This window comes from Rhea americana, unplaced genomic scaffold (genome assembly GCF_003343005.1).
Source record: "Rhea americana isolate MKP2758 unplaced genomic scaffold, rheAme1 scaffold_235, whole genome shotgun sequence".
NCBI classification, from domain to species: Eukaryota; Metazoa; Chordata; class Aves; order Rheiformes; family Rheidae; genus Rhea; species Rhea americana.
Window position 1 is genome coordinate 944,869 of NW_028186352.1, and position 22,308 is coordinate 967,176.

General features: G+C 40.2%; 1 protein-coding gene across 1 annotated transcript in view; it reads right to left on the reverse strand.

The window, feature by feature from the left end:
- DLG2 (discs large MAGUK scaffold protein 2) overlaps positions 1-22,308 on the reverse strand; it is a 1,005,691-nt gene that overhangs the window by 871,927 nt on the left and 111,456 nt on the right. The window contains exon 3 of the mRNA XM_085306235.1: positions 14,518-14,663. Within this exon, the coding sequence (XP_085162361.1) occupies positions 14,518-14,663 (146 nt within the window). The remainder of the gene's footprint in view (positions 1-14,517; positions 14,664-22,308) is intronic.

Genomic DNA, 22,308 nt, shown 5'->3' on the forward strand with positions numbered 1-22,308 from the left:
GGGGTGGACTAGATGATCTCCAGAGGTCCCTTCCAACGTTACTGATTCTATGATGCCAAAAAGATCTCCACAAATTGCAAGTGAAGGGCAACATATGACAATTTTAATTCTCAAACAGAATTGTCCACTGTAAGGGTAAAGTTATGTGTCTGCAARGCATATTTTCTGGGCAAGAAACAATAACAAGGAAGCCAACCAAGAAATAAAGTGATCTGAATTAAGAAACAGCATTAAAAAATACACCCATAAGTGCAGAGACTGACTGTGTGAGGTGACCATTTACTCAGCATCTTGGATACTGAAAGCACTACTTATAGATTTGCTTTCAAATGACCCAGCAAAGATACATTTGGGTACTCTGGGAGCATTTAATGTATAGGATAGCCCAAAAAAAGAATAGTGATTACGTAAGTAGAGGCATATGTCTTTTAAGAATCTTCCTGCTCCTTAGAAAGAGGCAAAGTTATGAACAGCAAATTATTTTGCTACCCTAGAAAATAAAACAGATGTTGTTAATTTGCAGACTGAAAATTCTGAAATAGTTTATTCAAGATAATTGAAATTTGTTGGGTTTTTTCTGACCATTAAAGAAATCACTCTATCATCTTCAGTATTAAAATGAAAAACTCTGAATTCCCTATTCAAAGAAAAATTTCATTTTGAAAAGGAATTTTTGGTTTTTTTTTTTAATTCCATTTCGGGGTGATGAGTTTAAAAACATCCTCACAGCAATTTGAGAGAATTTCACTTTCAATGATGTGCTTTGCAGTCCTTTTAATTGTATTTAAAGAATACCAGAACACACAGATCAAACTTTTACTGTAGTTCTTATTTTAGTACTTCATTAAAACAATAATAGCCTAGTAATTATCATTACTGTTTCCACCAGACTATTAGTTTCAACAGCCTCTTTCTAAGACAGTGAATTTCAGATCCACTACCTTTTTTACTCCTGAATTAATTTTTTTTTCACCTTGATGCCACAGCTGTTTATCTGTTGTCAGAAAGCCTTTAAGGCAGACACTTTCACTGCATGAAAGTGCTGGGATATAAAAAAAAAAAAAAAAAAGTGCAGCAAATCAGGTAGGCTCCCCAGAACTGGAGAACTTCAGAAATCTTGGTCGTTTTGGTTTGTCCTTTCAGCAAAGAAACTTTATGTAGCTTTGACAATGGACTGAACAGCACCAACAGGGTTATCACTGTGTACTAACAAGGCTGACATCCTGATAGAAAAGCAGAAAGAAGCACGTTTTATAAGCCAAGCAGAGGTTGGCATAATCATTCACATGCACAGAGAGTCATTAGTGGGCTCAGCGTTTTTCCCCCATCAGCATTGTCTAGGTCTATGCAGGCTGATGAAAGCATGAGTTTCAGCTAAYCTGACAGGCTTAAAATATCTCATGTTTTAAAAAATAAAAACTTGAGTTTCATAACTCATCTGCAAAATCTATTTTCTCAGTTTTAGGGGAATAAGCAGTAATAATGCTTGTTTATTCCAAGATGAGGTTGCAGAGACCCAGCCACAGATTACATCTCCTTTGTACTAGCACATAGAGTCTCTGCTCCACCAAAGTTACAACAGAACCTGGGTAAACATGAGCAAACAGTGGGACAAAATTGTTCAGCAGCAGGAGAATAGCCATATAAGGGATGATCATGGTTGCCATGGCTGCAACCTCCTTTCTTTTGGGGCAGAGGAGAATTTTAAAGATGAAATAAAATAGTCTTTATGAAGGGCTCCTATAGGTTGGAGATGGCAATACCAGGAATGTTCCTCATGGAAAAAACAATGAAGAGCTGATGAAGCAGAGGTGGAGGTCAATAGGAAGTCAACAGGAGAAGATATGTAGAGTAGAGACATAGCATGATAGGCCTTAAAAGTAGGATAAATGTGTTTTAGATGGTTAGAAAGATAAGCACAGAAGTGATCTCCATAGCAGGCTGTTTGGATGGATAAATGGATCGAGACTACAYAGGAGAAGGAAACTTGTTTGTAAAGGCTCTTTCAGCAAGAAGGGGAACAGTTAAGAGTGAAATCACTCCTTCACAGAACATGCAGGACGAGCCAAATGCTTTATTTATAATCCACCTAAATCTTAAAATGGAAAAGAAGTGRTAGTCGGTCTCATCTCCGTCCTCTAAACTGGTGAATTTCACTATAACCTGTTAAAAGACTAAAGTGATGCAAGTGATAGGTAAAACAGAGTCAAATGTATAAAATATACAAGATGAAAATGCATAAAATCCTGTGGTTTGAGTCATGTCATTTGTAACTGTATCATAGCTCTAGTGTAAAGAAAAATGAGATTCTCAAGTTGACATTTTCCTCAATTTCCCAGGTTGTTGCCTTTGGGATTGTTGTTACTATTTGTTAAAACCTGCAAGTACCTGTCTCAGTTTCTGAAAAAATAAACAAACCAGGAAATATATTTTCCCTTACACATGTATTTCTCTTACTGAGCAGAGATATATGCACCTACCAAAGCAATCATTCCCACAGTGATACTTATACAATCCAGAAGTCTTGGGGTGATATCTTTATTCTTGGGAACTATTTAAGAAGCATTTTAATGAAGAAGCATTGGTAGCCTGCAACACGTAATGGGCTCTTAAACCTCTCTGTGGAGACCCGTGTCCTTTGCACATGGAGGGCAGTGAATTCTCTTGCCTAGCTGCTCAGTTTGGTAGATGATCAGAGTTAATAAATCTGTAAGTGAGACAAATTGCTCTGATATATTTTTAGAGTGAAACTTAGCTAGAGTAGATTCATCTCTGAATATTAATTTTATAGAACTCTTACAGTTTTAAAGGGCGTATTTTTTGATTCATTTGTTTTTCCAGGTGATTAAAATATAACTTAGAAACAACGAATTAAATCACATATAAGTTGGAGGAACTACTAGCTTGTGTTAGAAGTCTGTTGGGACGTTTAATATTTTTAAGCATGTGATTTTTTTGGCAGATTACTATGACAGCAGTCTGTGTTAAAACGTAGTGTGTTTTAGAAAAAARGAATAATGTGTTCAAACTGCAAGAGCCTTTTTTAGGTGATATTCTCCTATTATCTTCTACTGCTAGATCTACCACTCTCTTATTTTTGGCCTTGGTACACAGGAGTGGAATTTACTCAACAGGCTGACCATAAAGCTTGTCACAGTGGAGATCCATTGCTTAATTAAAAGTGTGACTAATTTTGTATGCTTGTTAATATTCAGACATATTTTCATTGGGGAAAATTATTATTCCTGGCCCCTAGCAGCTGTTCTGGTCTGTTCCCAATCCTTTGCAGATGTAATAACAAATCCCAGATCAGAAAACTGCCGAGAGGTTGTTTGATAGCCATATTATATAAGTATGAAAAAAAATAAAAACAAACATGCTGTCATAGATGTGACTCTTTCACAATTGCTGATCTAGTTTAGTTTCTTTAATGCAGAAATCCCAGTTGTGCTCTCCACACYGCCAATATAAATAGGTAATAATTTTAAAATTACACTAAAAATTTCCCTGACAAAATTTCTCAGTGAGACCCGTAAACTCTTATGCAAGGCACACCGACACAAATTGTGATRTTAAAATGGGAGTGAGAAGCAACAAACGGGAAAGCTTTGAATGTGATCCCCTCTAAGTCTACACAAACTTGAGCAGAGGGCAGAAGCAGAGCAACGTCTGTCTCCGAGGCTTGGCCAAGATGATGGAGAACCTCTGTACTGAGTGACGTGACATGCGCATCACCCTGCTCTCAACATTGTGCCCTCATCAGAAAACTYTCGTTCTGCAGAAATTCAGAAATACGGAGAATGCTGTATTCYGGACCATTTCCGTCCACAGGATGACACTGTTTTACATATATACAACTTCTTACTTTAAAGTGGAAACATTGGCCTGACCACATTGAAACACACTGAGAAGCAACTCTAAAGTGACATTTAACAGACGTGCTGGCACTCAAGTTATTGACAAGCTACAGAACAAATAACAAATTTATAAATAGAGACTCAGCATGGGTACCCAGTATGGGGCTGAAGCTCRGCTTTAATAATACAATGACTTTGCAGTTACCCATTTCCAAACATTAGTCAAACCACTGGAAAAAGCAGATGTATAAAATAATCTCTAGAAGTAAAGCATACCTTTTTATTCATGTACAGAAAATAAAATTACTACAATATTGTGTAAAGATCGCCCCAAGGAGCCAGACTTCAGCATTATTGTTAAACAATATGTAATTATGGTTGTTATACACTCCTGGGTGCAAAAGGGACACAACTGTAACAAACCCAGAACCAAGACGTCGTCTATACTATGGGTTACTCTACCCCTTAAAAAGACTTCTGCTCTCCTGGAAAGGAACTAAGTGCCAAATAGAATTACAAGTGAATTGGCTCTGATACAAAGTCAACCCACAGACACAAACTGCATTTGATCTGAAAAAAGTATACTGTAGGAGCTAAATCTAGTCAAGGAACAGACAGATAAAATTGAATATTTTGAATCCTTCTAATGAAACATTATGGTTGATCATACCTAATGACTCTTGTGAATTAAGTGTAATCACTTCAACAGAATCAGATCAGCTCCTGGGAGTAAACCAAGACTTATAAATTAAAGCTGTACCTGGATACAAACAAAGAAAACGAACAAAAATTTAGATAGGCAACTGAATTTTTATACGTACATATAGAAGGGTCTTACAGGTCCAAGTTTTTTAGACAAGCTGCTAGTGTGAAACAGATTAATGGTTTGATAGTTACTTCAGGCAGAAGAATTTTTAAGTAGGGTTTTACTGCTGGAACTTTTAACAAGGAAGCACTTACTTAAACTAAGGACAGAGAAGTAATTACAATGTTTATAATAGCTGGGTACAAGGATAGCAGGCATTCCTGAAGCAGGCAGGAATGGGAGGATTCATTCTGCCTCCTGCAATTGTTTGTCTTTGCAAAATGAGCCTCTAAATATAAGAAATGCATGGAAAAACAGGAATTAAATGAACTCCAAGAACTGGAATCTTTGGGGACCATCTCAGAGCAATGATCCTGTCCCACTGTGCTGAATGCAGATTGTGCATGTGAGATTGGTGTGCGATGACCAAGTTTGCACAGTAATTGCAAATGATTGCAGTTCAATATGCTAGACATATCTGCACCAGATGCCCTATATGTTAACAGTCTTTTCGTGCTATGATACAAGGACAAGCAGATCTGTGTCTATAAGATTTATATGTAAGACTGACAGCAGTGTTCTTTTTCTTCATCTCAATTTTCTATCTGAATAAGGGTCAAAACACTGCTGACCAGAAATAAGTAGCACTGGAGACCAAACTAATGAAAACAGAGGTTAAAACAAGGGTAAATTTATGTCTTTTAATGAGCATCTGGAGCTGAGCACAAGCCTGTAGCTTCAAGCAGTATTACAACTGTTATAGCTAAAGAGCAATTCAATTTTTGTTTTACCAGATGGATACCTTCATCTAGGTACTTTTATGATCTCCATTATTGTATTTTCTAAGCATCTCACAGTTTTAATTGTATTTATCTACACAACATTTAAGTGCAAGGCATCCTTTATCTAGTGACTTTTTAACGCAATGCAGAGAGTCCTGGGAAGGGAGAACCTTTTCTCCCAAGCAAGTGACCCATTTGCTAAGCCGAAGAGCCAGGCTCAGATCTGTACATCCACTCTCTGACTCCAGTTAACTGCTATTCTCAGCTACACACTTGCAAAACTTTGCTGAAAGAGATGGTGAGTACCTCTTCCCCAGCATTATCTTTAACTAGGTAGGGCAAGAACAGTCTCCTGAGTAGCAGAAAATCTGAATTTAAACCCTCAAGCTGAATCCATATCTTTCTAGGAGAAATTTCCTAGGAGTGAGAAGAAAAAAGTCTCTTTCCTGCAACAGGGACAATTTGGAGCCCTAATTTCAGGAAAGGGCTTCAAGCTGTTAATGCTGGTTTTACCCTGCTTGGTCCAAGAAAGTAATGAAGCTCTTTGGCAAAAGCCAGGCTGTAAACAAACCCTGTCTTCATGATTTTCCATCAGCAGATTGGGCACATCCCCAATCAGCATGCGAGCTGTGGTGAATGCTTTGCTGAATGTTTATAAATAAGGTAATACTGAGTTTCCTAGCACTGAATGCTTTCTCTGCTTCTAGTCCAAAGAAATTAAGATTAGACTTGCAAAACATCTAAAATGCCCATTATATATACTTGTCCTTTTTCTTACTTTTCCCTGGGCATCTGCTCCTAGTGCCCCTTGGAGACTAGGTAACAGGCTACATGGGCAAGATAATAATTGCTTCATTTAAGCCAGTGTGGGTGTTTTATTACTGTAGCTTGAAATGACTCAGTTTAAAAGTAGCTGAGATCCTCAGACCTTGGAAGGCATGTTATCTTTGTAGTGTCAGCTTTCCACAGCCACATTCTCAAGGTAGCTGTCCAAAAAGGATCTTGTCTGGATCATACCAATCAGCTACATGCCTAAGCACTGTCAGGATTCACACACTAACTACCCTTGCAACCTACTTAATTAGGTGTACTCAGAAACGCTTCCCATCACAAACCACTAACCCTTCCTCTTCCATGCAGTATGCTTGTGGTTCTGGTCTTCCCATAAACAAGCGGGCTTTAAACTAGGYGTGTGTGGGGGGGTATCATACAGACAGGGTAGACACCAAAACACAAGTTGGGTTGGGGGGCCTGSAGTGGGTGCATGCAGCTGGGGATGTGCGTCTGRGACATGGCTATGGGAGACGCCCGTACACCCTTCCTGGAAAACCTGCAGGCATGATCACCTCTCTGAAATGCCTGTACACCAATGCACGCAGCATGGGGAACAAACAGGAGGAGCTGGAGATCTGTGTGCGATTGCAGGGCCTTGATCTCATTGCAATCACGGAGACATGGAGGGAGAGCTCACATGACTGGAATGCTGCCATGGATGGATATGTGCTTTTTAGGAAAGACAGGCCAGGGAGGCGAGGTGGTGGAGTTGCTCTTTATGTGAGTAAGCAACTGGAATGCATCGAGCTCTGCCTAAGGGTGGAGGAGGAGGAAGCAGTTGAGACCTTATGGGTAAAGATCAAAGGGCAGGCCAACATGGGGGGACACTGTTGTGGGTGTCTACTACAGGCCACCTGACCAGGAAGAGAAAGTTGATGAGACCTTCTATAGACAGCTGGAGGTAGCCTCATGATCACAGGCCCTGGTTCTCATGGGGAACTTTAACCACCCTGACGTCTGCTGGAAGAACTACACAGCAAGGCACAAACAGTCCAGGAGGCTCCTGCAATGCATGGATGATAACTTCTTGTCACAAATGGTGGAGGAGCCTACGAGGAAAGGCATCCTGCTGGACCTTGTCCTTACCAACAGAGAGGGACTGGTTAGTGATGTGAAGGTTGGGGGCAGCCTTGGCTGCAGTGACCACGAGATAGTGGAGTTCAGGATTCTGCAGGAAAGAAGTAAGGCAACAAGCAGGATTGCAACCCTGGACTTCAGGAGAGCGGACTTTGGGCTCTTCAGAGACCTAATTGGTGGAATCTCGTGGGTTAAGGTCCTAGAAGGAAGAAGAGTTCAGGASAGCTGATTAATAGTCAAACATCACTTCCTCCAAGCTCAAGAGCGGTGCATCCCTATGAGTAACAAGTGCAGCAAAAGGGGCAGGAGACCTGCCTGGGTGAGCAAGGAGCTCCTGGCCAAATTCAGACAGAAGAAGAAAATACACAGACTGTGGAAGGGGGAACAGGCTACTTGGGAGAATTACAGGAATGCAGTCAGAGTATGTAGAAATGCTGCAAGGAAGGCTAAGGCCTGGTTGGAATTGAGGCTGGCAAGGAAAGTCAAGGACAACAGGAAGGGCTTCTTCAAATACATCAGCAGCAAGAGGAGGACTCGGAAAAATGTGGGCCCACTACTGAATGGGGTGGGGGCCCTGGTGACAAGGGATACGGAGAAGGCAGAATTACTGAATGCCTTCTGTGCTTYAGTCTTCACTGTTAAGGGCAGCCCTCGTGAATCCCAGAGCCTGGATGTGAGGGAGAAAGTCTGAAAAAGGGACTTTCCTTTGGTTGAGGAGGAAAAGGTTAGAGACCTTCTGGGCAGGCTAGACATTCACAAATCCATGGGCCCTGATGGGATGCACCCATGGATACTGAGGGAGCTGGCGGATGTTGTTGCCAGGCCACTCTCCATCATCTTTGAAAGGTCCTGGAGAACCGGAGAGGTGCCTGAGGACTGGAAGAAAGCCAGTGTCACTCCAGTCTTCAAGAAGGGCAAGAAGGAGGACCCAGGCAACTCTAGGCCAGTCAGCCTCACCTCCATTCCTGGAAAGGTGATGGAACAGCTCATTCTGGAGGCCATCTCCAGACATATGGAGGAGAAGAAAGTGATCAGGAGTAGCCAGCATGGATTCACCAAGGGGAAATCCTGCTTAACCAACCTGATAGCCTTCTCTGATGGAATGACTGGCTGGGTAGATGAGGGGAGAGCAGTGGACGTTGTGTACCTTGACTTCAGCAAGGCTTTTGACACTRTCTCCCATCACATCCTCCTAGGCAAGTTCAGGAAGTGTGGGTTAGATGAGTGGACAGTGAGTTGGACTGAGAACTGGCTGAAAGGCAGAGCTCAGAGGGTCGTCATCAGTGGCGTGGTGTCTGCTTGGAGGCCTGTGGCTAGTGGCGTCTCCCAGGGCTCAGTACTGGGTCCCATCCTCTTCAACTTTTTCATCAGTGACCTGGATGAGGGGACAGAGTGCCTCCTCAGCAAGCTGGGAGGAGTGGCTGATCCACCTGAGGGCTGTGCTGCCATTCAGAGAGATCTGGACAGGCTGGAGAGCTGGGCGAAGAGGAACCTCCTGACGTTCAACAAGGGCAAGTGCAGGGTCTTGCACCTATGGAGAAATAACCCTAGGCACCAGTACAAGCTGGGGGCTGACCTGCTGGGGAGCAGCTCTGCAGAGAAGGACCTGGGAGTGCTGGTGACAAGTTGACCCTAAGCCAGCAATGTGCCCTTGTGGCCAGGAAGGCCAATGGTCTCCTGGGGTGCCTTAGGAAGAGTGTTGCCAGGAGGTGGAGGGAGGTGATCCTGCCCCTCTACGCAGCCCTGGGGAGGCCTCATCTCAAGTCCTGTGTCCAGTTCTGGGCTCCCCACTACAAGACACACATGGAKCTACTGGAGAGAGTCCAGCGTAGGGCTACAAAGATGATCAGAGGGCTGGAGCATCTGCCCTGTGAGGAACGGCTGCAAGAGCTGGGCCTCTTCAGCGTGGGGAAGAGAAGACTGAGGGGGGATCTGATCAATGTGTACAAGTACCTGAAGGGAAGGTGTCAAGGGGACGAGGACAAACTCTTTTCAGTTGTCCCATGTGACAGGACAAGTGGCAATGGGCAGAAAYTGAAGCACAGGAAGTTCGGCCTGACCRTGAGGGGGAATTTCTTCCCTGTGAGAGTGACGGAGCCCTGGACCAGGTTGCCCAGAGAGGTKGTGGAGTCTCCTTCTCTGTAGATCTTCAAGGCCTGTTTGGATGCAACCCTGTCTACCATGCTGTAGGTGACCCTGCTGAGCAGGGGGGTTGGACTAGATGATCTCCAGAGGTCCCTTCCAACGTTACTGGTTCTATGATTCTATGAAGAGTTTGAGAAATATGAASTCATAGCTGCTGTAGTAGAGACCTACACATTAGACGTTTGGAGTGGGGATCTTACACGTTTCTGTTGACCTCTCCCACTTCCAGATTCAAAAGTATGCAATGGTGACCACGGGAAGGTGGAGGAGGCTTGAGGGAAAATTAGGGAGAGCGGCTTTTCACTTACAAGCCTTCAGTCTTGCCATTTGGGCACTTGCTAAGGATGAAGATTTCCATCCTTGGGTATGCCAAAGAAAGCTTAATATACCACACCTAAACACTGATCAGAGCAGGACCAAAGAGAGACTTCTTTCCAGGTAATCACTTTAAGCACTAGACTATAGAGTCATGTATCAGTACTCTGTCTCAATAAATATTTAATTACTCCATATAAACTGGAATCATCCCAACAAGTAAGAGCAGAAGAATATCTGCTAGCRTAATGTATAGTGCACTCTCATGGTAAGAGAAACACTATCAGCTCCTATCAAGCCAAGTAGGGAACTGGTTATGGTTTTCCTACATCCTTGGAAAACGCCCTAACCAAGCAGCCTCCTCATAAGGAAAACTGTATCAGCAGTGCCTTCACACACATTGCGGGAGAAGTCTTGCTATCTCCTTGCTTACAGAAAGGAATTTATGATTATGAACTGCAATTAAGGTAAGGTATCTACATCCTTTTGAGGCAGATTTTAAGGAAATGATATCTTGTTCCATCTCTGGAATTTCTTATATGTTAGCTTATAGGTGTTTTCTGACATTTGTGGGCCTTAATATTGGACATCAATTTGTTCCCATGTAACACATTAGAAGACAGGGTCCATAACTAGTACCTGGACAAGGCWAGGTACCTCAGGCACTGCAATTCCTGTCCCCCCTTTCTGACTCCGTTCTTAAGTCCTCCTCTCGTGGCCTCACACATGGTCCTTCAGAAAGCACACAGAACAACAGAGAATTAAAGCCTACAGTTCCCAAGTCCAAGATTAGCATTTTCACCAGCAAACAAATCTTGCAAAGTAGTTTCCAGGGAAACTATATATATGTGTGTGTATATGTATATATACACACACATACACATATACAAACACACATATATTTGTGTGTGTGTGTGTGTGTATTTATGTACCCAAATACATACAATGTCTGCACTTTCAAGACTACCTACCTTCCACAGTTCTGCAAAGATTTTTGTTTGGTAATTAGAATGTTCCAAGCCTCTAACCACAGTTCTTTTCAGAAGAGTCTACACCAACTATGTATTTTCTCTCCACAGGCTAGATTTTTCATTAGGACCCAGGATTTGTTGTTACTTGGGCATTTACCTAAAACGATGATTGTACTGAGGAAAAGCAGGTCACACAGGTCATCTGAAATGAGTGAGAGGAAGAAAAGAAGAGAAACTGGAAGCTCCTGTTATTATATGTGATAAGGTAAACACATGTTTAAGTGCTTTTTGGAACAGGGATGAATAAAMTGTTCTCCGTGTCTACTAGGAAGTAGACAAGAAATAATGAGTTCTAATTAGAGTGARCAATATCCCTGTTTGTCATTAGGAAAGACTTTCGAGTAGTGAAGGAATAAATTACATGGAAAAGTCGTGGACTCTCCATCATGAGAGGTTTTTAAGACCAGATTAGGCAAACATATGTCAGTAAGAGTTCAAATGCAGCTGACCTGCCTTGAGGCAGGAGTACGGACAAGAGGATTTCTTTAGATATCTTTCAGAGCTATATTCTGGGTTCCTACAACATGACTAACACAGAGGAGTTTTTCATTTATTACCTGATATGTCATATTCCCTGCCTGCTATGTGAATACATAAAACAAATAAGAGCATTCACAAGTAGAGTTCAGCAAAGCTTTTTTTAGTGAATAGTGAATTTGCCTCAAAAATAAGTTCATTGATTCTGACAATATCTACCAATTTCAGTTGATTTTGTCAAGCAGGATTTACTAGAGGGAAAAAAACAGGGATAAATTCACACATGCACACAAAAAGTCTGTATATGTCCTCTTTCTTCCTTTTTCACTAACACTCTCCCACTGAAATTATTTTTGTCTATGGCATTTACAGATCTGCCAGATACATTACCACATATATTTACTTTCTGTACTAGGTGAAATGAGAAAATAATATGATGGTAGGAGAAATTTCATTTTGCATCTGGAAATATCAACATCATCTATTATGCTAATGAACAACAAAACTGTTAATGGTGGAGCAAAAATCAAGGGCATGGGTTTTAAATATACAGATAAGAGGTCATACACCAGGCTGTGCCAAAATGTCCGTTGATTTCATCAGGGTTAGGAGTTCATTTAGGGTCGACACCTGAACAGCAAGGAGTTTAACTGGAAGCACCCAGGTGAAGAACGAGGGAAGAGTGAAAACGCAGCAGTGATTAACRCTGAGCTCTAGCAAGTGTTTTGTTAGTGCCATTTTGACAGTAGACGTGGGATAGTATGTGGGATCATTCACACTAATAATTTTGATACAATTTTYGATATAATTTTTGATTTGGTTGTGATATACATGGTGAGCTAATATATTCCCCTGACTTTTCACTTGCCTTCACTAATGCCAGTCCAAATTACAGTCCCTCAGTCTGGGGGATGGCTTTCTTCTGAGGCATTAAGCTTCCCTGAGAATGGTAAGAGGATCATGACCCTTTCTTCTCTCTTAATTGCTGAAGATCCTATCGCAGTAAGCTGTAAGATCTAGTATTAGCTTATTACAAACTGATAGGGTGAGGACAGACACCTGATGAGAAGGTTTAGAGGCCAGTCATCCCTGTAAAACCAAGGGAGTATTGCAATCAACAATCTAAAAAGTTTTCTATTACTTAAAAGACTACATTTTGGAAAAGCAAGTATGTCAATACAAACGGGGGGCCATAGAATACTTGACCTGGACATTGAAGGCTTCACTCATTTTTCAATAAACAATTAAGATTTGAAGATAAAAAAATAAAGAGAACCAATTTATATGGAAAAAATAATATATAGACAGCCAAGGAAGGTTTCATTTAGAAGTAAGGCACAAAAGAGAGGCAACCTCTGGACTGAATGATCATCCATGGGCTTTTATTACAGAGATAAGACTGTATTAGAGAATGTAGGGGGCGAGGGTTCCACATTTGGAGCACGTAATTGAGGACAGAGAAAAAGAAAGTACAATTCCATCATGTTGCATATGGAATAGGCCATGAATAAGAACTTGTGTGATATATTAGGTTATGGAGTTACGCTTTCATAGAGCAATTTCTCATAGAAAGCAATGTACTGCATGAGATTTGTACAGCATCTGGTACATTCAGCATGTGCTAATCAGTTCTGATTCTAAACTGCCAAGAGCATATAGCGCTGTCAAAAGAAGAAAACAAAAGCCTACGCTACTAGTCTGGTGTGCCTAAAGTTGGATCCTTAAAAGCATGCCCAGGTATGGAMTGAAAACTTTGTGCTGCCATTATATTGACGGAGTTTGTGGGTAGGCAGCAACTTTGAAAATGAGGGCACYTTGGACTCTGACCATCAGCACCCAGGTTTGGAGAAATTATTCTAATTTCTAAACAATAGTTTTCTATTGTTTTGCTTTGCTTCAGAGTGTCATTTTCATAATACCAGCAAAGTTTGGAGATAGCTCTATATTTCTATTAATATCAATGTGAAATTTTAAGGTTAAATTCCCTTGGATAGGAGTAGCAGCATATCCTTTAGAGAACAAGGATGTTAAGAAAGATGGGGTTGAGGGTCAAATACTTTGATGAGGCTGGAATGAAAAGAGTGTGTATGATCCTCTGTCTTTCTGAGACACTTCAAAAGATAACACACTGGAATATACTTTCGCCTTTTTAAAGCATATTGTTTTGTCTATAAAAAAGAGAAGCAAGGTTAGCTATCTGTGTCTTCAGTCTAGGATTCAAATTTTAAATCATTCATGGGATATACCCTATATTAATGTTTAGTCTCATTTGTTCTGATTTCACTCAAAATCTGAACAGTTGTTCTCATTAATTCTGAATGCTTCTTTTGCTAATTAATTTTTACAATAATCTTCTTCATGTCTTCACAGACTTTTTTTCTAGCTGCCTGTAATTCTGATTTATCTTTTTAGAGAGTCACATATAAAATGTTATGTAGAACTAAAATTKGTTTCTGAATTTTTTTACATTTTTTAAAAAAGAGGAAAGTCCTTACTAATAAATTATCCCACCTACGGAAAGCGCTTTGGAATAACTTAAGAACAGAACATTGCTTGGTTTCTTCGGACGTGCAAACATGTGGTTGCCAGGCAGTTAGTTTAGACCATTGATTTAGTTAATAGTTAATAATCTGGAAGCAGATAGAGGCAAACTGGAACCTATGATGTCAAAAAAAAAAAGACTTCAGATCCTTCCACTGGCTGCAGAAAGAAAGGCAAAGGTGTGTAACCATCTTTTACTTATCTCTTCCTCCTACAAAGATTATTTCAGTTGATGGCTCTGTGCACTTGGTCTATGGAAAAGTTCTGGCTTAATGTCAGCCCCACACATATGAAAGGTCTGATTACAATTTTTAGATAAGATACTATCACTGGAGTATTAATAATTTCAGCTTTTATTAGCAAGTGAAGGACAATTATTCTCTTTTGGGACTAATCACAGACACTAAGAATAAAGTAAAATATAGGCAGGATAAAGAAAAAGAAATTTTTTATTCTCCTTTTGACAGATGGCAGTTGGAAGGAAGATGAATTCAGTGACATATTCAAGGTCAGAAAGATAACACTACACGTTTTCCATATCCTAATCTAATTCCTTAATTAGGACCATTCTTTCAATCTTATAAATCATGGCATTGCATTTTTAAGGCTTGAGCCATCTGACATGTATTTTAAGTAATCATCTGTTAACATACCTCTTGTTTTTCCTGCAGATTTTCATGTCCTGTAGCAGGAGAGGTGGTCTTCTCCCATTTCTCTGCAACTTCGTTTGCTTCTTCTATTTTTTGCTCATAGCTTTTCTGGGAATTTAGCAGTGTCACTTCATAAAACTCTTGAATATCTGTTTGTAAAGAGGAACAAGTGCAAGACATTACTTGATATGTTGCCTTTAGAATCCCCTGTGTTTATCTTTGCCTGATATATATTTACACATTTTCAGAAGATGCATGATAATGATAAAAACATATTACATATTTAGTAGGAAGCACCAAATACACTTTTTTCATGAAATATCAATGAGATTCTTGAAAAATATTCTTATTTTAAAAATACATACATTTCAAAGAAATGTATGAGAAGAGAATCAAAGAACATATCACACTCACAAATGAATAGTAAGGCTAGAACAGACCATTATACAGGGATAAGTAATTCAAATAATTTTGATGAGTAAACTAGAAGTCTGCAGATAAGAGAAGTGCTTTCCCTCCTTGAGGCAAGATTTTAGCCATAGTCATATACAGGGGGAGCCATGTGGTCTAACAGATATATTTGACTCACTAAAGAAAAAAAAAACTCATATTATTTTCATTAGGAATGACAGACAGGCTTTCTGCTAGACCACAAAGATAGAAAACAGTTCAGGGAGAAAGATTACATCTCTCTAGACACCCCTTGGGACTTCRAAGGAGGGGCTGGTTGTAAAAATTACCATGCTTTCAAGAGTGGCTCTCTCTAATGAGCGCTACCTAGGGCATAAACAGCGCAGGAAGGCATGAACCTCGACAGGTAGCTGTCGAGAAAGCTGCAGCGAGTCAAGCAGAGGAGAGAGAGAAACCTTTCCAATCTTAGGTGAGCTGATGAAAGGGAAAAATCGAGCTTATCGTACTTGCACAGTGTCTTTCATAAACACTTGTGACTATGTTCTTTCTTTTTGATTTTGTGAAGAAACGCTTTATTTGCACGCTACCTTATATTAGGTTGAGTTAAAAGTAACCCCAGACAACCAAAAGTCGCTTCTTAAWAAAGGCTGTGATGAGTGTGTACCTCAAGAACTGAGACACACTAACAGCAGCCCTCGCCTCCCAGGACACTCCGGCATGTCTGAAAGGAAAGAGTACGTGCCCAGGCAAAGCTTCACGAGCCAGAAGAGAAAAAAGTTCCCGCATTAACCACAGACTTTATCTGGCAAGCAGGAAAATATTGGGGTTGTGTCTGAACTTCAAAAACAACCAGGGATTTTTCAGATAGTTAGATCATGGGTTAGATCCCACGTCTGAGCCAGGAATACATTATTTCGAGCTATAAAAAATACCCTACTTTGGAAGTACTTCTTCATTTGTTCTTATATGTTGTCTCATACATGACACAAATAGAAATATTTGCAGGATTTATATTTCAAGTGACTAAGAACATTTATCTCTGCCAGTAAAATTAAGAGCTACTTTTAAAATGAAAAGCTATAGGATAGCTGCAATAAGAATGCAGGTGTGGGGGATTTTTTCCATCATTTGAATGTTCAGAGTAGAGCTGCAAACATTTGTAATATATGGTTTGATGCCAGGTCAATTTATATTGTAACCACAAGTAAAACATGCCAGACTAGTATGTGATTATCTCTAGATAAATATTCGGCAGGAATAAACTAGAAATTGCCCTGTGGCACTGGCGTTGAGCTGGCATAGCCAGAGTTATCGCAGTATTAATTGGGTTGACAGTAGTCAGTCAGGGAAGAGCAAACCAGAGCTTTCAGCCTGACTTTAAAGACTATCTTGCCCTAGTGGGTTCATTAAAAATAATGTGTGAACCATATGTGCATGCGTGTGCATGTGTGCAAAATAAATATAAAAAAGGCAGTCTCTTTTCAAAGGTCTTCATCTTTTCTGAGACAACCGTATGTTTCTTTCACTAGAATAATGATCACTGGTGCGCCGAGAAGAGCTTTTCAGCATACTTATGGAGCTGCACAACCTCAGAAAGCACAGAGGAGTCGCTTAGTTGGTCGCTTTGTTATTCCATAAGCTAAAATCGCAATTTCTATGGAAGAGCAATAACTTGCAGTCAATCAAGGTTAGCATAAAATAGGGTCTACAATTTGCTCTGAGTAAAACCTGCTGCTCTATCGTGTGATCTCCATTATATCACAGGAGGAATCAATTAGCAGGAGGAAGAAAGCAGGCGAACACTACTGAGGGTGGGAGAAGAGGTGCAAGGGCCGTGATGGGATCGAGTGGTTATGAAATCATGTTTGGAGCTAAAGCCATGAAAGATAGTTATGAGAACACCACAATCACCCTGTAAAATGATCAAAATGTAGTCTGTGTTCTTTTGGGGGCCCGCAGGAAGATAATTCAACCAAAAGACCAGCATCTTACACAGATGAAATTATATTTGTTGGTACTGTCTTCCCTCCCTCCCGTGGAAACAAGTTCAGATTTCATTCAGAAATGGCAGTATTACTACTGATGAACTTAGTAAGCACAAAACCTCTCTCTCGGTTTGGTACCAGAGGAACTGTTCTACTCTCTGTATCACTCCAAACGTTTTGTCAAGCAATGAATTTATGCTTGTTTAAAGTGTCTGTGAATCTCACTGGATTTTCAGTCCAACTGAATTTGTTCACTTGCTTGTTAGGAGATTACTTACTTTATTTAATAAACTCCACTTGCTGTTCCCTTAGCCTAGCCCAAATGTTTTGGCAATTTTGCTGCATAAATTGCGGAAGAGAATTCTACATATTCTAATGTGAAGCAAACATAAAGATACCGTGGTAGATTTTATTTTGGRTAGTTCTAACACTGAGGAAACAAGAAAATAAATTTTCACTACCTCAGCACTGTATAAAAAACCATCAGTATTGCTTTATAAACGACTGTGGAGAAGTACACCATTCCTGCAAGTGACGGTATTCTGCAGATGAATTCCAAGAACCTCCTCTCCTGTTTTACACACCTTGGCAAGCAGCAGCTAACCTTTATAGATATGCTAGGTAGCAATTTCTCCGGTTAAAATTGGATCCACTTCTCAGTGTAAAGTACCACATTTTTTTTTTTAATTTAACCATTTAGGCTGAAATTTGAGTTGTGCTCACTCTTCATCTCACTTAAAAAAAAAAGAAAAGAAAAAGAAAAAAAAATTAAACCAAAATAATTTGGAAAAAGAATAAGACTAGGAGAAGATACAATGTCTTACACAGAGGAGAGACCTTTCTTTCAGGCAGCAGTTATGCAGAAAAAAAATAACGCATGATCAGACAAAGCTGAATAGGCTGTCTAAACTGTGTCATTTCCTGACTTTCGAATGATTGATTCTGCAACCCTAGGACCATTATTTCAGTACAGGTTTTGTTCCAATTTTTATGCATCACAATATGCATTCATTATAGGAAAATGTTACAACCCTCATAGCAAAGGGGTTAAATAATATGAAAAGGAAAAAAATTAGAATAGCCTAAACCACTTTCTGTCTTCTGTGACCATGAGCTTTTGCTAGCATTCTAATGAGGAAAAATAAGATAAAGCAATACAGTTCTTCATTCATCTCTAAGCACTTCAGCACCAGAAAGATAGAGGTAAATTGAAGGGAATTCAGACAAAGACAGATGATTAAAGGTCTGAGAGGACTAACTTTTGAGGAAAGATTAAAGGACAAGAATAATAATAGCGTACACTTTTATATTTCCTTCCGTTTCAAAGCAAAACAAGCATTAAGAGCCCTATAATGTTGGCTAACAAAATTGCACAAGGCCTCAAAGACAGGCAAAACCAACAGAGTTGAAGTGTGGAGGCCTGCAAGTGATGACCCCAGGTGTCAATCCCTTTGCAATCAGTGATACAGCGGCTTCAGAATGGCCGGTGGAATCAGGACAATGTTATTCTTTTAAAAAGGAAGAAAAAACTCCTCGTAGAAGGAGGGAAGGGTAGATGTGCCTGCACTAGCAAACCTGGGATAGATTCCTGGCACACAARGAATGGTGCAGGAACCTGTCACTCCTGCAAGCTTCCTCCTTTATTTCATGGTGGTTTAAAGATAGTCGAAAGAGATGATCAGTTTTCGCTCCTATTTATGCATCTTGCTGCCCTCTTCAGTACTGACCCTGGTCCTTAGCTATGTGAGTCAGGGTAGTCTGGCTGGTAGCCTGAAGGCTGGATCAAGGATCAAGTGTGTAACTTTGTCATCTCCRTGATTTTCACATGAGCAGGGAAGCACTAGTAGGTGCCAAACGCATCACAGTACTTATATTCAGGCATTGAACCRTTAAGACACGTACACAGCAGTGCAGTGAGCAGGTGGGATTACCCCAGCGTAACTCCTACACACCAGCTGACCTGTAGCTGCACTTTAGATGTGCCTAAATGACGCAAAGGGTTAAGAAGAGGGAATATCGCAAGATGGGTTTTCCAACTGATAGAGTGCAACATGCAGAGAGGCTCAACTCAAGCTTGTGCAGTTCTACCGGACTGCTGCACAGTGCGGACAGACTTGCAAAGTGTCAAAAGCTGTCTGGRTTCAAAAAAAAATGAGAGGCCTAACAAAAACCACAACAGATATGGACAGAAAAATCTTGGTGTTTCTTTTGCATTTCTAAAGATGGGAGAGGAAGAGGAAAGGCTGTGTTGCAGTAACAAACCAGCTGATGCCAGTCTTCCTGATGCCATCCATATTTTATAGAACACAAACAATTAAGCTTAAAAGGATAATCTTGTACATCACTTGGCTTGAAGTTGTACTGTGTGTGGCAGCAAATGCTAGCTAGTTCCCTGGTGATTCGACTATACATGTGACCACTTGTAACAGAACAGTGTAAACAATTATACTCATCAGATCTTATCCAAAGTCCACCAAATTTATGGACACCTACCCACCACAGCATGTTTTGACCTCCAGGAAGAGAATGTACCATGATAACGGCCGTTCCAAAATCTGGCACGTTCATCCGTGCTTAGCAGGGAGAATTTCTTTTTGACATAGATCTTGCTGCTACCCTTGTTCACTACATATAGATGACATCTTGAAACCATTTAGAAATGGCACCAATATTCTGGTACCTGCAGGTATTGCCTGTTGTTTTTTTCAAGATAGCTGTATATTTTTGCAATTAACTGTAACATCATTAACAGTGTAGAATGTCGTTACTGGGAAGCAAGCTCTCTCTTCTATAGACCCATACTTCTATAGACTCAGATCAGAGAACTGGGACTTATATTCTGTAGGATAATTTTTTTTTTCTTTTTCCTCTTCTTCTAGCGGTCCTCAGCTCTGGAATGCATCCTGTGCTGTGCCAGTGCCTTGACTTGCTTTGCAGTAAAACTCCCATCTGTTTTTCCAGGGCATTCAGGGACAAGGTGGAATGGGGATCTAAGGCAACATGCAAACACAAGCTGTTTCCTTTCCAGGCAATTTGGGGCAGCCTTTTCGCCTGTATGTAGGATAGCGTCTGAAATGTACCTTCCAGTGTTGTGTAACCCAGCACAAATGGCTACTGTCTGGCAGAGCTCTGCAAATCAAAATACAATCAGTTGTCCGGGGTCCTTGTTACAAGTCCTTTTTCTTTTTTTTAACTAAGGGAACATAACAGCAAACATCTAAATGGCATCATTTATATCCTGGGGAGCAGATTATGCTGGGTCAGCTTCAGCCATCTGGTCTGAATTATTAGGTGGGAGTAAGGAGGATTGTGCAGGATGTTGTTCAAGAAGCAAAACTGATTCATAAGTAGCAGGGAAGTGATCAGAGATTGAACCAGTCTGCCAGTAGCGAGCCATGCCCATGGAAACCATCCAAAGAGAGGTTAGATAACATACTTCATTGAACACAACTATGTTTTGTGGCTTTTTTGAGCAAAATGTTTCCATAATGAGTTAAATAGCATTGTTCAGGAYAGATTAAATACAAAGCAATGGAAGCAAATGACTTAACTTGAAATCAGATGAAATTTTGACCAAACTAAAACCATGGTGTAAACACTCTGGGAGGGATGGCAGACCGCCAGTTATCAAGCTGGTRCGTAGCTTTATGAATCTGAGGAGCCCAAACTTGCCCCTATTAGCCTCCCTTGGTACAGCAGCAGCCAAAAATGTCTTTCCGTCTTCAGCTTTATCTCATTTCAAGGGCTCCACTTACATTTGCCTTGGATCTGCATTAACAGAAATGATGTGAGATAAAAGAAAAGCTGAGAGTTTACCATTTTCAGCTGGTAGAGGAAACATCAAGATATGCTAAGTCAAAAGGTTTTGGTGCAAGAGAARCCAAAAGCTTCTGATGCACAAGAAACGTGGATGTCAAACCAGCAACGAGCATTACTGCTGAAGGAAACAAAAGGTCATCTATCAAATGAAGGCAGTGAAACAGTGCTGAGGTCTTCTGTCAAATGTCTACAATTGACAAAGGTTCCTAAATCTATTAAAAGCAGCATACTCCAGTGGAAGTACCAAATTGAGTAGTAAGAAATACAATTTCTGTTATTTATCTGTGTGGATTCTTAAGTTTGGACAAATCTCTTCTGGTTAGACTAGACCACCTTCTGAGGTTCCTCTCAACCAGAAATATCCTATGAATCTATGATCTTTTGCATATGTAGACTGTAAATTCTTTCAGGCAGGAACAATTATTCTGCAGGTACAGAGCTCAGCAAAACAAGATCATTTAACAAAGAAGCTCTGAAACATTCTATAGGCTATAATAAATCACTGAAAAGTTATTCAATACTAACCTTTATGATAGTTATTTAGATATATATATATAAAACAACTTCTGCACTTTGGGATGTACTGTACAATAGTGTCATTATTGTTTTTGTAATACACTCAAAATAAAATCAGCTCTCCTAAACTGCTCGGCGAGGAATCTCTGCTTCAGAGGCAGTTGCCCAAAACCAAAACAGGATAAAGTATTCAACAGAGATCACTGAGCACAGAAAAGACAAAATAATTGCTGCAGCCCTTTCTGTGTGAATGACATTTATGTTAACAAGAAAAGCTAGAAAACAATACCTCATAAAATAAAGTCAGTATTTAAACTTGTTTGGTGATGATATTGATTGTATTTCTACAGTTTTGCCTATATATTCTAATTTCTTACTCATAAATAAGCATTGACAATACATTATACTTAACATCTGTGTTTGCTAATTATGTTTTCTATAGAGCAAGAAAAGAAAGTGCTAGAGAGGTTCAATACATGCGTAGAAGCACAATGTAAAGTAAGCTCAACAGATTAAATTGGTAAACACAGCACTCTGCACTGCTCATTTTGTTTCTGAAGCTTAAGTTGCAGAAAAGCCAAGCAACAAACCCAAAATCCTGCAGTGATGTTTCATTTCAGCCACGCTAAGCAAGTGCCTGCAGATCAATGCAGAGCTTGCAGGAATCAGGGCAGGCTCAGGAGCTCACACCGGCTGCTTTGCGCCTACTGCTGTTGGCTGAAGCATCATAAACAGCCAGGCATATAACTGAACCTGATTTTTCCACCAGAAAACTATGAAAACACAAAGTGCTGTTAATATGATTAAGTGTTCAAAAGTGACAGCTAAGGAGATGCTAAGAGGCCAAAGAAAGGTTGCATGGGCTTCAGAATAGACCTTTCATAAAATGACAAGGTTTTCTTTGAAAAATGATAGTCTGTATCAAGTTCTTCTCCTATAAACTTATACATGAAAATACTGCGTATTGCTCTGCATGTGGCAGTCTGAAACTGTAAAGTTATTTATGAAAGACAATAATATGTACCTTTGGGAAGATGCTTTATTCAGTGCATTCAGGGTTGGA